Source organism: Vigna unguiculata, chromosome 11, assembly GCF_037176805.1.
Source record: "Vigna unguiculata cultivar grain cowpea cultivar isolate G323 ecotype 2 chromosome 11, ASM3717680v1, whole genome shotgun sequence".
NCBI classification, from domain to species: domain Eukaryota; kingdom Viridiplantae; phylum Streptophyta; class Magnoliopsida; order Fabales; family Fabaceae; genus Vigna; species Vigna unguiculata.
In genome coordinates, this window is record NC_140802.1 from 45,173,322 (window position 1) to 45,191,263 (window position 17,942).

At 34.2% G+C, this 17,942-nt stretch overlaps 1 protein-coding gene across 1 annotated transcript; it reads left to right on the forward strand.

The window, feature by feature from the left end:
• The first annotated feature begins 286 nt into the window (after positions 1–286).
• Positions 287–17,925, forward strand: LOC114168377 (MAP3K epsilon protein kinase 1-like). The gene is made up of 25 exons (XM_028053162.2): positions 287–301; positions 505–658; positions 1,259–1,393; positions 2,783–2,803; positions 3,529–3,602; positions 3,714–3,804; positions 3,891–3,974; positions 5,159–5,260; positions 5,650–5,781; positions 6,175–6,246; positions 6,515–6,618; positions 7,420–7,507; positions 7,583–7,972; positions 8,512–8,853; positions 8,940–8,984; positions 9,982–10,161; positions 10,274–10,357; positions 11,605–11,696; positions 11,795–11,878; positions 12,841–13,595; positions 14,268–14,656; positions 14,738–14,872; positions 15,249–15,655; positions 16,789–16,903; positions 17,470–17,925. Exons 2-25 carry the CDS (start codon positions 599–601, stop codon positions 17,629–17,631), a joined length of 4,143 nt encoding a protein of 1,380 aa, XP_027908963.1. The 5' UTR covers positions 287–301; positions 505–598; the 3' UTR covers positions 17,632–17,925.
• The last annotated feature ends 17 nt before the right edge of the window (positions 17,926–17,942 follow it).

Below are 17,942 nucleotides of genomic sequence, written 5' to 3' on the forward strand. Positions count from 1 at the left end.
AATGAATACAACTACTAGAGGTACTAAAAATCAATTTAATAATTTTTACATCATATAAAAAAACCTCTGCAAAATTTGCAACAACCAATTTTTGTATAAAACTAAAGTGGTAAGTTGAAGTATTTTTGAAAGTATATTACTTAAGAGACTAAAACACAAAATGTGAGTTACAGAAACTACACATAATGGTAAAAGGAAAAAGGAAAAGTTTGTGTTTGTTAATATGAATTGTGAAAAAGCAAAGGAAAAAGAAAGAAAAGTTAGGAAACGTTGCAGGTCTTGACATCACATTGCCAGCTAGGTAATGTGAGAAAGAAAGAGAAAGAGATAGGAATTTGGACATTCCATTCCAATTTGACCATTCTTCACAACAAAATCCATTTTTCTTTAACCCAAACCCTTCTAGTCTCTCTTTCTTCACTTCTTTTTTCTTCATTTATATTTATTTATTGACACTCTTTTTTTAATTTTATATCTCTCATTATTAACTGATTAATTTATTAGCCAAATCGGAGCGTTCCTTCTCCGGCGATTCCATGTTCCGTTTCTAGGGTTTGCGTTCTGCGATCGCCGCTCGCCGCTCGCCGCACTCGCAGAGATGTCGCGCCAGACGACGACGACGGCCTTCACTAAATCGAAGACTCTCGACAATAAATATGTACGCCATTTCCCCCCTTCACTCTCATTCGATGATTGGTTGTTCTTCGATCTCCACTTTTTTTTTGTCGTAATGCTGCTGTTGCTGAAGATCGATTGGTGGAAGCTTTAGCCAGCTGTGTGGGATGAGCTGTGTGGGATGATGTGATTGTTGTGAATTTGTGAAGTTAAAGGAAGTTGGATAATTGTTTGTTGTTAGTGTAGTGTAGTACAATGTGATGGGGTGGTGGCTGGTACTGGTGCTGGGTTGGGCTGGATGGAGTGTTAGGTGCAGGATAATGTTGGATCAAATGAAAATACTAGTGGTGCTTAGTGTATTCCCGGAAGTGGTGATGCTGATGATGTATTGATGTTGGAATTCGTCCCGGAGAATTATTATTATTATAACTTTATTATTGCTGTCTGGCATTTTATTTTACTCTTTTTGGATTTGTGGTTTTGCTTGCAAGGGGTAGGAAATTCATGCTGTAATGCTGAACTTCATTTGCAAATATTTGGAAATCTTGTCTTGTTTCTAGTTTTGAAATTTCATATGGTATTGGATCATAAAATAGCTTAACTTTTTAGTGGCTGATGATTTTATATGTGAGATTTGGAGCAGATGCTGGGAGATGAGATTGGGAAAGGAGCTTATGGGCGAGTTTACAAAGGTTTGGACCTGGAGAATGGAGATTTTGTTGCCATTAAACAAGTTTCTTTGGAGAATATTGCTCAGGAGGATCTCAACATCATCATGGTATGTAACGTGTATAATTTTCCCCTCCCTTTTGAGTTTTAACTTTCATGTTAGCTATCAACTATCAATGGGAAAGTATTGAGACTTATATCCTACGCTGCATGGATTTGGGTAAGGTACTGGGTACGATTATGGGTGTGAGAAATGGTCATTTAGAACAAATCTTTAGTACAGGTATGGTGCTGTGTGTTTGAGTCTTTAAATGCATCTTCTGCTTTCACACTGATTGATTGGGCACTAAGCATTATCTCCCTTTGTTGCACATTATGCGTTAGTAATGGGTAATGGTAAAACAGATAGCAAAGTGCATGTGTGTATACACAACACAAATAGCATTCTTTAGGTATATTAATGTATTTTTTGTTTTTTGTTTTTTTTTTCTGCTTTCTTATCTATTTATGAATTATTAGTTGTTTTTCTTAGCTTTTCTATTATTTTTACGTATATGAATGTATATTGTTAGATATTGTTAGTTACAATATCTTATGTTAGTTACAATATTATGTGTATTTGGGCTTAGTCCATATTTTCCTTCATTATTCTTCATTATAAATATATTACATTATGTGTATTTTCTACACAAGGGGAATTAACCCTATACGTAGTTTTTACTATTTTCACACATATAAATATACTTATATATTTTAGAAAGGATTTTAGAATCTGTGTTAATCTTTTTATCTACCCTTTCGACCCTCTAGTTTGACAGTGTTGCATTTAGCTTTATTTTTAGTATTAGTATAACATCTTGGCTAAAAGAAGAAATTCATTAAGCAGAAAAAAATACAAGTAATGATTCTCCGTATCCCTTACAGAAGATATTCAACTATTAAGAAAGAGAAAAAAAACATTAACAGAGCAAAGCTGCTCAGTCCCTCTGCATCTTTGTTGAGGAACTGCTTTGAAAATAGAAGGCAGTTACCTAATCTTATCCCTTATACTGTACAGTTAGTGGTGTGGGGATGCTCAGTATCAATTTTTGTAATCAGTGTAGATAAGCTAATTCTCATTGTTGTCTATTATCTGATCTGCCCACTACAATCAGCAGCTTTCACTAAAATAGTTTTAGTCATACTTGTTTTATACTCTAAGTTGCTCTGCCGGATACTATCATAGATTGTATGTTGCCATAAATAAATTACTTCTTCAGTTTTGCCAGACAACAAAAATTAGGGCACACTCATCATTGGGTTCGTGGGCTTTTCCACTCATATGACTGACCTTCTCTTGGATCATTTCTCTTTATGTGTGACTTTTGCTTGGACACTTGACTGACCTTCTCTTGGATCATTTCTCTTTATGTTGTTCATAATTGATATTTCCTTATCTCCATTCACTAATCTGGTTGTTGTTTTGTCTGTGATTATGCTGTCATTTGATGGATACCAGCAAGAGATTGATTTGTTAAAGGTACTTCTATTCCTCAATATTGGATTAGATTTTTGGATTACATTATAAATTAGATTTTTATTTTGCTCAATAACTGTCATGTTGTTATTTGCTCCATTTCTTTGTAGTGTATATTGTTTGTGTAAGCATTAGGCTATGATATTAATGGCATGCTACAGATGTTCTTGCATTAAAATATACTCTTAAACTAATATGACTTGAATTGGACCAAAAGGAACGTGGTCTCCTTGCCTGGCTTGGGAAAATTAGTTATTAATTGATGTTATATACAATTTCCTTACTTATATGTGCCCCAAACCATGCATGTTCTCGAACATGAATTAAGGAAAAAGCTTTGTGCCAAAACCTTGGATATGGGGAATCACAAAGTTCTCCCAAAAAGTGGGTGGAGAAACCATAGACAATTGAAGTGAAGTTGAATGTTTGTAAATGTATAGTGTAGTTACTGTTATGGCTGTGATAGCAGGGAGAGAGGACTGCAAGAGATTAAACATGACCTTTATGCGCTGGTTGTAGTGTGCAGTTGGAGGTGCCATAACAAGAGGTGGCACGTTGTGATTCATTCTATTATGCTATCTTTTTATGTTTGGTGATGCTGTAAAATGAACAGTTCATTGGCTTAATCTTGGGAATTATACAAAAAAGCTTGGGGTTCTGAGCACATTTGGATTGTCTTCAGTGATATTATATGATGTCATGTTTTTTAAATGATTATTATTTTTCAGAATCTGAACCACAAAAACATTGTAAAGTATCTTGGATCTTCTAAGACAAAAAGTCACCTGCACATAGTTCTTGAGTAAGTGGGTTCTACTCTTTCATAACATTAAATGATTTAATCATAGCATCATTCAAAGGGTAATCAGTGGAGTTAATAGATTCGGTTTCATGCTCTTTTGCCGTATCATAGGTATGTAGAAAATGGCTCGCTTGCAAATATTATCAAGCCAAATAAATTTGGACCTTTTCCGGAATCATTGGTTGCAGTATATATAGCCCAGGTTAGTAGGTGTAGGACTACTCATTGAGGCTTTTTCTAGTATGTGATTTTTTTTTTGTATACTAAATATATTATGTTATGAGATAGGTGTTGGAAGGTTTGGTTTATCTTCATGAACAAGGTGTTATTCATCGAGATATTAAGGGTGCAAACATACTGACAACGAAGGAGGCAAGCTTTCTAATTTTATGTTCTTGTTATAATATTTCTGGTTATGCAGAAGATTTTTCTTATCATATAATCTTTCCTTTTATTTGGACCTAAATTAATTGTATCTGGATGTATTGGTGTTAGTAATCTAAAATCAATGTTTAGCCATGTTGATCACTGAAGTTTTGTTTTAAGAATCTAATTATATTTTTCAACATTATTTTTATGCTTAATGATATACTACATTCATTTTTGCTTTATTTTTAAAGCGTTGTCTCTTTTGTGCTTCTTTTCTCTGCTGAAAGTTGTGTGTTATGTTCACGTTATCTTAGAATACTCTGTTTTTCCTTTATAATTATAAAGATTCTTAACTATTTTTGCTTTTGTTGCTGCTTGTTCAGTTAGTTGAACTGCTTTACCAAGCAATTCAGAAATTTTGTAGTGAATCAATTTTGAATTTAGAATATAATCTTTCTAAAATAAGGAAGCGGAAATTAGTAGACAAAGAAGTCTGTTTCTTGAATATTTATTTTGAGCATTATTATTGTGTTACTTATTTTGCATTTAGTTCATTACCCTTTATCTTATATGCAATTTTAATTGAAAGAAAGAAAACTCATGAAGATGAAAAGAGGAAAAGTATGAAGAACAAAGAACATATGTCATCCTCCTTAATATAAGATGGGAAAGGACTGCACTGCTCTCCCACACTGACTCTTTTCTACAGTTCCCATTTTGTCTCTATTTTTCTCTACCTCTGTTTTGTCTTTGTTAAGGATTCTGTTGTATCTTTTAACCTTTTTGAATTTTTTTCTCTAAAGTGAGGAGGTATAACCATTGACTGAATACTTGGTGATTTAGACTGAGTTGACATTGATTGAATAATTAGTGACTGAGATTGAATTAACTACATAGTTTGTTGTATATGTGCATCTGTTGATCACCATCTCAAATTTTTTCCATTCAATGGCTGCAAATTCTTACCCTGTAAAGTGAAGGATTCACTCCAACCTTTTGGACTTCCATCTGTAATAAAATTTCTTCTAATTTTGTATTACAGTATCAGCATGAGTTTTCTTTAATGACACACTCTAGATCTTGTCATATTTTTTGTCTAGTTTTCTGTTTATATTACATTGTTTTTCTCTTAAATTTGGAAATTTTCTTTATTTCTTAACTAATTACATTCTAATTTCTGCTTTCAGGGTCTTGTGAAATTAGCTGATTTTGGTGTTGCTACAAAACTAACAGAGGCAGATGTTAACACTCATTCAGTTGTTGGAACACCCTACTGGATGGCCCCTGAGGTATTAATTGTTTGATGTTCTTTTGCTAAATCATTTACTTAGAACGTTTAGTTAGTGCCTTGTTCAAATTGTTTTTTAACACTAGAATGATATTAGGAGATTGAGTTCCTTTCTGTTTTTTTGAGCCAATTTGTTGCATTTTTGGCCACTTTGGTATGCTATTTACTTTGTGCGACCACTTCTCCCTCAGATCTACTACCCTTTTGTCATTCTTAGAATGTATTTTATTTTTATTTTAATAAGAAAGGTAGTTTATTTGTTGAGCTTAGCTCCTTGCTTTCATTTTGGAGAACCTAATTAAGTTGATTGTGAATTAAAAAGACTTCTAGTATGTTGTATTATTGTGCTTGATTAGGGTGGTCATTGATAATTTGGTTTTAACTTGTCAGGTTATAGAAATGGCTGGGGTTTGTGCAGCTTCTGACATTTGGAGTGTTGGCTGTACAGTTATTGAGCTTCTTACATGTGTACCTCCTTATTATGATTTGCAGCCTATGCCAGCTCTTTTCCGTATTGTCCAGGTTTGCTATTGTGCTATCATTTACTGTATTTTCAATATATGAAAGTTCCTTAGACTTGAGTTTTGGTTGATTCTAATAAGATGTTTACTATCCTTATTATTAGCCTTTAACAGGGTAATTTACTTGATGCAAAATTGTAGATCAAGATAAGATTAGATTTTGTTTTAGATGATGTCTTAACTGTTTGTGTTTATATAGGTATACATGCTGTAAATCATTAGGAGTGTAATACAGATTTAACAGTTACATTTATCATTTTGCTAGATAGTGACATTTGCATATGATTGTATTAGAAATAAGTTCATAATTGGTGCATTTTGTGTTTTCTTGTGTTCTTGATATGCTTAACTAAAAGAGTATGATTTCATTTATAACCCTTGAGGTTTATCTCAGGATGAGCACCCGCCAATTCCCGATAGCCTTTCACCTGATATTACTGATTTTCTGCTTCAATGCTTTAAGAAGGTAAATTCCATCTTAACTGTTTGTTAGAATATATTTCGTATGCATCTGTTGTTTTAGCTTAGATTTTCTGCTATCCTTCTCCTTGTTTTATCTCCACCCTCCTAACATGAATTTGCTTTCTGTTTTATGAATCTTTTAATGTATTGGTCAAATTTTAATTTATCATATCTCTACATTGTAGGTCAGGCAATATAGATACATTATTAATCTGATTTGTAATTGTATCAAATAAAACTTGTTTTCTATGCCATTTTGTTGCACATTTCAGGATTCTAGACAAAGGCCTGATGCTAAAACTCTGCTGTCTCACCCCTGGATTCAAAATTGTAGACGTGTTCTGCAGTCTTCTCTTCGTCATAGTGGAACACTAAGGTAGATTGCGTAACATATAATTTCCTTCATCTTCCAGGAATTATTATTATTGTTGATAACGGTGTGTGACTATTGAAGTTATCATAAGGGAACATACCTGTGCTTTTCCATTCCTCTTTTATTTTGTTGTTGGCTTGGATAATGACCATTAGCATTGATCTTCTTATTCGTCTGGTGCTTTTATGGCCAATCCTTGAGCTAGTTGTTGGAGTTGAGTTATACATAGGTTTTATAGTGTTGTATATTTGTCATATTCTTGGCCAAATCAGAACATCTTAACATCCTTACCTTGGTTGTAATTGTGGTCATTTCTTTATTCTTAACTATATTGAGACAAATATAATCACTGATAGATATTTCAATAACCTCATGACCCTATTAATCATTTGTGAGACATTTAACCATTAGGACAAGAGGTATGGATTAATAATTTATATAAAATTATATTCATTTACTCTTAATCACTAATGATACAAAGTTAACCATATTTATACTGGGTGGAGAACTCCAGCAGTTCGTATATCATCACTCCCTTTTTTCCTGCATTGGTAATCCGTATTGCATAGCTGCTGATAACTGGAGTGTTACACATTGGATTTGTATTATATATGCAGTGTTCACTTCCAATTTGTGGAGGTACTTCTGAGGATGAATTTTCTCTACTGAAAGAATTGGGTGTTTATTGATTCTACAATTTATTTACTGTTTTTTTTTCATTTGAATTGTTGTAAGGTATCATTTACTTTTAGCTCTATAACTGTTATTTTTTTTTATTTGAACCAATTGTGCTACCACTTGCAGAAATATAGAGGAAGATGATTCTGCAGATGCAGAAGATTCTGGTGGTTATCATAAGAGTGCTTACGAAGGCTCTTCTGTGGAGAAAGAGGTTAGTGTTGATGGGAAGCTCTGAGACTATTTTATTCTATCTATCTTTAGTACCAAAGTAATTTTTTATTTATAGGATTCTGGAAAAGAGCTTTCATCTGCGGCTCCTCAGGGCAGAAAATCTCATGAAGACAATGCTTCAGCTCCTAATTTTTCCAATGAAAGAGCAGAGAATGAAGATCATGTTCCATCAGATCAGGTTCTTACCTTAGCCATTCGTGAGAAGTCACTTCTACAAACTGGATCTAGTAATCTCTCTCCAAATAGAGAAGTTGGTAATTCCGAGGCTACTGGCAGTCATGAAATTTCAAATGAAGAACTTCATGAAGTTATGATGAATGGAGAGGTTGGATCACCACAATCGAGAGGAATCGCTAGTAAGGTTGGAGGAAAAGACAGCTCTGTAAACAATGGTAACAAATCATTTGCTTTTGGGCCAAGAGGTCAAGATAATAGTTCCCTCAAGGTATTTCGTGTTCTTATTAATTGTTTGGAACTTTTTTTGAGCGGTTACTTAGTTACTGTTGATTATTTATTTGTTGTAAATTCCATTTATTGTATTGCTTTTTCTTTTTTAATACAGACACATAGATAAAATTTTATTTTAAAAGCCAAGCATGATCATATTAACTGAGTTGGTTATGCAAATCAGATGACACGCTTGGGCTCCTTGAAAACTAAATATTTGATAAATCCATTTAGAGCTTGGTACATCTTAATTTTTTGTCCTGAAGTGTCTTTAAGTCTTTCTCTTCCCATTCTAATCAGACTGTATTCGTTTTTGTCCAATTTTTTCATGCATTTACTTTTCACTGTACTTTGTGCCCTCTTCAATATCATTAAATGCTTTTTGAACAGTGTAAGTGTTGAGTCCATGATATGAAATCAAGTCAGCTAAGGTTTCTCAAAGAGTCCCTGTTTTTCTTTTAATAGTTGATGCTATAATTCATCACAAGAATATGTCAAAGATGAAATCTAATACAATTGTCTAATTGCCATCTGAAGGCAATGAAGATGCCAACCACTGTGGAAGGAAATGAGCTGAGTAGATTTAGTGACCCACCAGGAGATGCGTGCTTAGATGATTTATTCCATCCATTAGACAAACAACCTGGGGATGTTGCAGCAGAGGCATCCACATCTGCATCCACTTCTCATATGGTTAAAGGTAACACACCTACAACTGATGGTGGGAAAAATGACCTGGCTAAAGAGTTGAGGGCCACAATTGCTCGAAAGCAATGGGAGAAGGAAAGTGAAATTGGACAAGCAAACAATGGTGGGAATCTTTTGCATCGAGTAATGATAGGTGTTCTAAAAGATGATGTGATTGATATAGATGGTTTGGTAAGTTACTCAGTCTTGATATTTAATATTTGTCTATTAAAGTCCTGTGTTATTCTTTTGACTCTCTATTGTCTCTCACTTATCAGGTCTTTGATGAAAAACTTCCTGGAGAGAACCTTTTTCCTTTGCAGGTACCAGGGGTTTTTTCTTCTATGCTCTGAATAACTTATTTTTCCCTTACATAAAGTGGTTTGTTCAATTCATTTTTTGGCATTTCATATATTGTTTTTTCTTGGTTACATGTTACAAAATGTTATCATGTCATGTTCGATTGTTGTTTGGCATTAGCATAACGTTGTATATTGCAAGGTAGAAAATACTCATCTTTCAATATTGGCTCATGTTTGTAAACATTGTACATTATAGTTTAGTTATGGAAGTAATTTCTTGGATATCTTCATTTTTCCATTTTCATTTCATATTAATTTCTGCTGTGTACACCATGAATATGGTTTTGTACTGGGCCATCTTGTGAAACATGGTTCTTCATATCTTTGGGTATATCTTTGGAAAAAGGCAAGAAGAGAATAGACTGGGGAGAGGGAGGGAAAATGCAATTTTCAATTTGCACTAATTCTTTTGATGTCCAACAATGTGTGCTGTTGATGTCAATTATTTTATACTTTACACTTTTTAATTTAGCATTTCCTATTATGGCTTCATAATGTTCTTCTCTCCACTGTTGGATTTTCCTTGTGCATGTTTCGCATTCTAGTGGGCTATACATAATTTTGTAAAGTAATTCAAGTTAAAAAAAAAAAATTCAAGTCAGAATTGCATTTTGGCATATTCTTTGAACTCCCAAATCCAAACTATTGAACTTCATAATTTATGTTGCTGTGCTGCTTTAATAATAATCTTAATAAAAAGAAGGAAAACAAGTTTTAGTGAGTTACATGATGATTTCAAATTGTTCTAATTTCTTAGAGCCACCACTTTCTTTTCTGTGTAGCTTTTGTTGGATTCAATGGTTACATTCTATGTTACCCTTGATTTTAGCCTTAGATGTATAAACAATGTCGTTTTGCATGTGAAAGCTGGTTCTCCCTGTAGAAAATTTTGAGCTTGGTTCACCGCTGCTTTATATATTATACTTGCATCTGTGATGTATTTACCACAATGCTGTAGGCTGTTGAGTTCAGCAAATTAGTTGGTTCATTAAAACCAGAGGAATCAGAAGATGTGATTGTGTCTGCATGTCAGAAACTTATTGGTATATTTAATCAACGCCCAGAGCAGAAGATTGTTTTTGTTACCCAGCATGGTTTACTTCCTCTAACAGATTTGCTAGAAGTTCCTAAAACACGTGTATGTGTTGTTCTTCTTGATACTTCGTCTAATATTTTTTCATTATTGATAGGCATGCTGACAATTTAGTAACATGGAAGAAGACATCTTAATGTAAATATAATTATTTCAGGTTATATGTTCTGTGCTTCAGCTTATAAATCAAATAGTTAAAGACAACACTGATTTCCTTGAAAATGCATGTCTTGTTGGATTGGTAAGTACTATATCTGTTTCATGCTCCTCGAATTTTACTTTCCCTTTCCCTGATTAATTTAGTTGAATTCTATATTAAAAATTTGTCTAGTTGATGTTGGGGAGCCTCGATCTATTAATTTGGATTGGTTAGTATTATTACTTTATAAATAATGTAGTATGCTAAAATAATAGTTTATTGGATAATAAATCAGTCAATGGGGAAGCAATTTTGTTGTTGCTCGATTGGATTAAAGGATTATTTAATACAAGAGACACACCTCTAACATCACTATGAATAATATCGAAGATAGTAGAGTTTTAATGGCACAACCCTTTTATGCCATTCTGCAAAATAGATTCGGGAAACCCCTGCAAGAGAAAAAAACACAAGTAAAATGGAGTGGAAACATTCTGCCCACTTTAGTTCCCTTCGTGGTCATGTTCCGTAGCACTTACTCCTACCCAAATCCAGCTCAAGAGAAATTAGCATTGAATAGTAGAGTATTACTCTGTAAGCTGGCTATGAGTAATTAATGTACACAACCAAAAAGAACTGTGCAAAAAAATCAGTCTAGTAGTGCTGAACCTGTTATAATTATAGAAATAAGAAGCAGATCCTATATAATTGAAAGCATATAGATTATATATGTATTATTAGGAATATTTTTATTTATTCCCGTGTCATATCTTTATTACTAAATCTCCTCTATTAGTGGTTTTGATTTCGTTCTCTCAAAGTAAATAAAGCATACGTGTTGTCTAAAACACTGTTTCGGCTCAATATCACTCTTTTTCTTGTAGTTTAACTGAATTAATAAAACAGAGATCAAACATGCACTATGTCGTAACTTGGAGAGCTCTACATAGATCGAATAATTCTAGTTGCTTTTAATTTAATTGATTTGATTGAGCAATTGTGTAATACATATATAGATGCAATTTACAAAGGAAATATATGAGAAACCCGAAATCTAAGTAATGATACTTATTTTCTGCGATGTAGAAATCTCCTAACTGAGAAACCTGGGAAATAAAGCAAGAGTCAACAATATCGATACATATCCATCTCTATGCTATTAAAATCTCTTGAGAAAAGTCGGAAATGAAGCATGAATCAACAATAATCAACAGTTGGGATTTTCGAATATTAAAATTTGGCCAATAAATATAACTACTAGAGTACTGAAACTTGACCATCTTATTTGTGTTGCTGAGCGTTATCAGATATCTCGATTTGGCTATATTTAATGCAAAATTTCATGGCAGATTCCTGCAGTCACAAGCTTTGCAGTACCTGATCGACCTCGAGAGATTCGAATGGAAGCAGCTTATTTTTTACAGCAGCTTTGTCAGTCAAGGTCTGGAATGCATTTTATTTGTTATTGTTATTGTTGTTTTTACCTGGATTTATATTTTGAAAATAAAGTGTAGAATTGATTGTTTTTATTTAATGCAGTTCTTTGACATTACAAATGTTTATTGCTTGCCGTGGAATACCAGTTTTAGTGGGATTTCTTGAGGCCGATTATGCCAAGTACAGGTTAGCTTTTATGTGAATCGTGCTTGTATGGGAGTGCTTGCAATTTACACTAGATTATAGTTTGCAATGCAACGCCAAGATTTGTTCAATTTAAATATTTCAGAAGTGATCTAGATTTGGCTGATTCTTTTTAGGGAAAGACGTTATTAGATGTGGGAGTGATCTTGAAAGGCCACATAAATGTCTTTACATAGTATGGGTCTGATGTGCATGGGTTCCTTGATTAGAATCTCCCATGTTTTGATATAAAATTGTGCTACTTTCTCTATCTGGAGTATACTGTTTGACCTTTTGCCAAGAGCGATGAAATGAGATGTGGGACCTATGTAAAATAGTAGTGTATTCCTAAAAGATCTCTTTGTTTTACAGAAAGTCTTTTTTCTCCCCTGTCAATGTTCCATTGTTCCTAATATAGGATATTCATGTCAACTGAACGGCTAGTGGCAAGCTTTGGAGCTTTCACTTCCAGCGTGAGATTACTTTGCATTTTTGTCTTATTTTTTATCTGACAGCCTGATAGAGATAGTAGCCATTTGGCCCTGCAACCAGAGCTCGGATTTGTTGGAGAGCTGACCTTTCACGTTATGTTAAGGCCCTTCTGACAAAGCTGTTCAGTACATTGATCTTCACTGGCACCATTTGACTTAAATATTTCAGAACATTATAGCTTTCACCCTGCTTCAGGCACGAGGGCTTTTGTCTGAGGTCTTTCATAGGGCTTTTAGATTATGTTTGCAGCTCTGATTGATTACTTATTGTTAAGATGACCCAATTGGTTTGGACTATGGTCATATATGACGCAGACAATCCTCTGCCCTTAATTTATTTTGGGAGTGGGGCGAGGTCTGGAATAAATTCTTAGTGATTTCTTCTCATAAATAAATTCTAGCAATCTACATTTGCTCTTACATTTTATTCTTAAAATTTGTATTGTAAACGCTGACTATAAAACTGTGTTTCAGGGAGATGGTTCATCTGGCTATTGATGGCATGTGGCAGGTATTTAAGCTTCAGCAGTCAACTCCTAGAAATGATTTTTGCCGGATAGCTGCTAAGAATGGAATACTTCTCAGGCTTATAAATACTCTTTATAGCTTAAATGAGTCAACTCGACTAGCTTCTAGCTCTGCTGGGGGTGGATTTTCAGTTGATGGTTCAGCTCAACGCCCCCGATCTGGTATCTTGGATCCTACACACCCTTATATTAATCAGAATGAGGCGTTGCTATCTTCAGTAGACCAGCAAGATCCCTCTAAAGTGAGACGTGGAGTCCTTGATCATCACTTAGAACAGTTACATCCTTCATCCTCCAATCCTCGAAGATCATCAGATGCTAACCACTCCATGGATGATGCCATGTCATTAGAGAAGAATTCAACTCAAACACCCAGAGAATCTTCCGTTGGTGCATTGAAAGAGCGAGATGTTGAATCCAGACAACGTATCTCCACTACCAGGGCATCAACTGATAGGCCACCAAAATCAACAGAGCCATCATCAAATGGGTTATCAGTGACAGGAGGTACACACCAGGAACAAGTTAGGCCTCTTCTTAGCTTGTTGGACAAAGAGCCACCATCTGGGCGCTTTTCTGGACAGCTCGAGTATGTACGTCAGATGTCAGGATTAGAAAGACATGAAAGTGTACTCCCTTTATTACATGCATCTGAAAAGAAAACGAATGGGGAACTAGACTTTTTGATGGCAGAATTTGCAGGTAATAATAAGGCTCTATCTGATTCTTTTATGAAGATATTTCAAGACAAATAACAAATTTAAAGGAACTATAAACTCAGTAAAATTTAATTTGAACTTCTCATCATCTTTTTGTACAAATTATGCTTTATTTCAAACTTAATAAATTAGAAGATCCTTCAAACCTTTCTAGTAATATTCATTCTCAATAGGTACAACTACAAAAATTGGTTATTAAGCAAAAATTGGTACAACTACAAAAATTGGTTATTAACTGCTTCATTACTTCTACTTTTTGTAATTGATTGAACTGGACTAAATTATAAGCTTAAGCTTAACTGCAGTAAGTTATTGTCAACTACAAAAGTTCAGTTTATACATTGTTGCTATTTAAAGAAGTCATTTTTTTTTTAATTTATAAATGCATATTGATTTCTAGCTATGCCCTATATATAAATGCATACATACACATACATATGCTAACTAGAGGTAATGGGCCTTACAAGTAAAGGCCCAAATCACTACTCAGAAAGAAAAAGAATCCAACATGTTTCTAGCAAACAAGGATTTAAAGCTTTTTCTGATTATAAAATCTGTTTTGTTAGTAATTTTGTTTTGTTAACTTCTATTCTGGTTTGGTTTGGTTGTCATTTTGTGTTTCTTTATGAATGGCACAGTATTTGTGGTTATGCAGATGTTTCTCAACGCGGAAAGGAAAATGGAAGTCTTGACGCCAGTTCTAGAGTTTCTCATAAAGTCACTCCCAAGAAATTAGGGACTTTCAATTCCAGTGAAGGAGCTGCTTCCACATCTGGGATCGCTTCACAGACGGCATCAGGTGTCCTGTCTGGTTCAGGTGTTCTAAATGCTAGACCAGGTAGTGCTACTTCGTCTGGGCTACTTTCCCACATGGTTTCGTCACTGAATGCAGAAGTTGCCAGAGAATATCTGGAGAAAGTGGCAGATCTTTTGCTTGAGTTTGCGCAAGCTGACACAACAGTGAAATCTTATATGTGTAGCCAAAGCTTGCTCAGTCGTCTTTTCCAGATGTTTAATAGGGTGGAGCCTCCTATTTTGTTGAAGGTGACAAAACACATCTTTTTTTATAGTTCAGCTTATATCCTACTACTTTAGTTTCTGACCATCCACGTATTGGTATTCTAGATACTGAAGTGTATTAATCATCTGTCAACTGATCCAAATTGCTTAGAAAATCTTCAGCGTGCTGAAGCAATAAAATACTTGATACCAAATCTTGAACTCAAAGAAGGATCTCTTGTATCAGAGATACATCACGAGGTGTGTCTTGCTTACCTTACTGTTATCCAAATTGAGTTATATAAAGCATACTTATACATGGCATAATTTTCTGTACAATACTTTCAACTATCATTTGTATTAAGCTCAAAATAAATTTTAGCATTGGTTATGTAGTAACTGCAATTTTCTTTTATTTAAGAACAGAATTCGGTGCAGGAAATACTCTGATTATAGCACATTATGTAGTTGCCTTCTAATTAAGCATATTGTGGGTTTTGGACAAACGTTATTTATTTCATGTCACCTTTGCTTTTGATGGTTTAGATTATCTGTAATTTTTGTTGGTGTTTGTCTTAGTTGGTGTTAGCTATCTAAAACGGGCTTGATCTCATCTTCCATTTTTCTCTTTCTACAGGTCTTGAATGCCCTATTCAATTTATGCAAGATAAATAAGAGAAGACAAGAACAAGCGGCTGAAAATGGAATCATTCCCCATTTAATGCAATTCATTACATCCAATTCTCCCTTGAAACAGTATGCTTTGCCTCTTCTATGTGATATGGCTCATGCATCTCGCAATTCAAGGGAGCAGTTAAGGGCTCATGGTGGTTTGGATGTCTATTTGAACCTTCTTGAGGATGAGCTTTGGTCTGTGACAGCACTAGACTCTATTGCAGTTTGTTTAGCCCATGACAACGATAATAGGAAGGTTGAACAAGCATTGCTGAAAAAGGATGCAGTTCAGAAGCTTGTGAAGTTCTTCCAGTCCTGTCCAGAGCGGCATTTTGTACACATATTGGAGCCATTCCTGAAAATCATCACGTATAGGACTCTATTCTTTTCTCTTCATTTGGTTATGTCCTTGAATACTTTAACTATTTGATCGATCAGTCTTGCACAGATAGGTGATAAACAAAGTTTTAGTGCACCAAAGTTCCTTTTCCTCTTTTGAAGTGGAATAGGTTTCGATGAACAGTTATTTTTCACCTGGCTTTGATGCATAATACAGAAAGAGTTAGGAGTAGGGACTGGGTTATATGTAGAGCTTGATGCTAGAGTCTAGATTAATTATATTTAGTGGAATGTAATTATATGTATAATGGGCACTGCAATATTGCTAACCTCTTATCTTGCACTGTCCCATCCTTTAGGCCAAACAGACATTATACATAGTCACAGACATTATACAAAGTCGGTTGAATGGATGGGTTGAATTTATCTAGCTTGCTTTACGGGTTTTAGGATTCATCATATTTCAAGAGGCCAGGGAGTTCTGAGTAACTTGAATAATGGGTCATCTTTGAAAGTGAAAATGAATTAATGCACTTTTACGTAGTTGCAGGAGCAAAATCCTACAGGATCGCTTCTCTAACTGGATAACAAGCAACGAAAACTTTAACATTGGATAGTTTGGTGTTTTGATGATCCCTGCTTTATACACTGCAACGTCATTATTTATCATTGCTGTCATTGCTACCCGATAGGTTTATTTGTCTAATAATGCTTATGTATTCAATATAAGTTTTAGAGTTCAATTGTCTAATTATATTCCTGAGACATTGTTCTCTAGTCAAGTTGTAACATTATTGGATCCGTATAATCAACCTCTGGGATATAACCCCCCTCCCCTACATCTATGAGACAGTTGAACTCTACAACAAAAAAGTCTGCTATCTATAATATAAGACTCTTTTGTTGTAGAATTCAACTGTCTCATTGAGGTTGTAGGGGCTTGAATTTTTTTCTTTATAAAATTATTTTTTAAAGGAAGAGATCAAAAGTGAAGATATACTCCAAGGAAAGAAAAAATCAAAAGACCAGATACACTATATTCTTTATGTTACGTTTGATGCTGCTGTAGTAGTTGGAATGTTATTTTGTGCTTTCATATTAAAATATTCTCAGTTTCATTTGTATTGGAATTTTTTTTAATCTCTGTGATCATATAACTGCAGAAAATCTTCGAGGATTAATACAACATTGGCTATTAATGGGTTAACGCCGTTGCTCATTGCAAGGCTTGATCATCAGGATGCTATAGCTCGTCTTAATTTACTCAGGCTAATAAAGGTACGGGTTGAAATATGATATTTTTTGTTAATACATGCTAAAATCTCTGGTGAGTAATACCACTCCTTTAACCAGGTTGTGTTGCATGGTCAAGAGATGTCAAAATTTATATTCATCAGAACTAGAAAAAGAAAAACTAAGATGAACAAACCGGCGTAGAGGATTTCATTTGTGGAACTTCAAAAATTCTAACTACAATGCTCACTTAAGTGTGGCTTGGCATACTTAAAAAATTGTTAAATCACATTCTTACTTTATCTAGAACTTCAGATAGTAGAATGGTGATCCAATAAAATCTACTGGAGCTTTAATTAATAATATTGTTCTATCGACACATGTATTTAAGGATATAGTCTTGTGTTAATAAACATTTATTCAAATGTGAGAAACTGCCTTCCTTTCTTTGAATTTTTGATACTTTTATCATTTAAAATTCAGAGGTGATGATGTTTCATTTATAAATGTTGGTCCTGGAAGATTTGTCTAAAGAATAGTGTTAGAATTTATGATAGTTATTCCTGGTACAGCAATAACAGTTACGTAAGTGTTTAAAAATGTTGTTGCAGGCCGTTTATGAGCATCACCCTCAGCCGAAGAAATTGATTGTGGAGAATGATCTACCTGAAAAGCTTCAAAACTTAATAGGGGAACGGAGAGATGGACAAGTGTTGGTTAAACAGATGGCTACCTCATTACTTAAAGCGCTACACATAAACACTGTTTTGTAAATTTAGATTTAAATGCTCATTTTCTTTTGTGTATATTTATCAGTGTACATAACTTTCTCTCTTATTTGGTTTGCTTATTTTCATTCCCTGTTTGGTTGAGTGAAAAGAAAAATAGCATAGGCCGATGTATGTCATTTTCATTCTTGGATAATATTTTAGGGGGTGCCTCATTTTGTCGGCTTCAATGGCCGAAATGTATTTTTTGTTTGTCAACTACAGTATATATAGCTCTTCTAGTACATGGTTACAAGGTGGAAAATTCTCTACCCACTTACTAATCAAACCCTTCTTTCATTCTGGTCTTTGATATT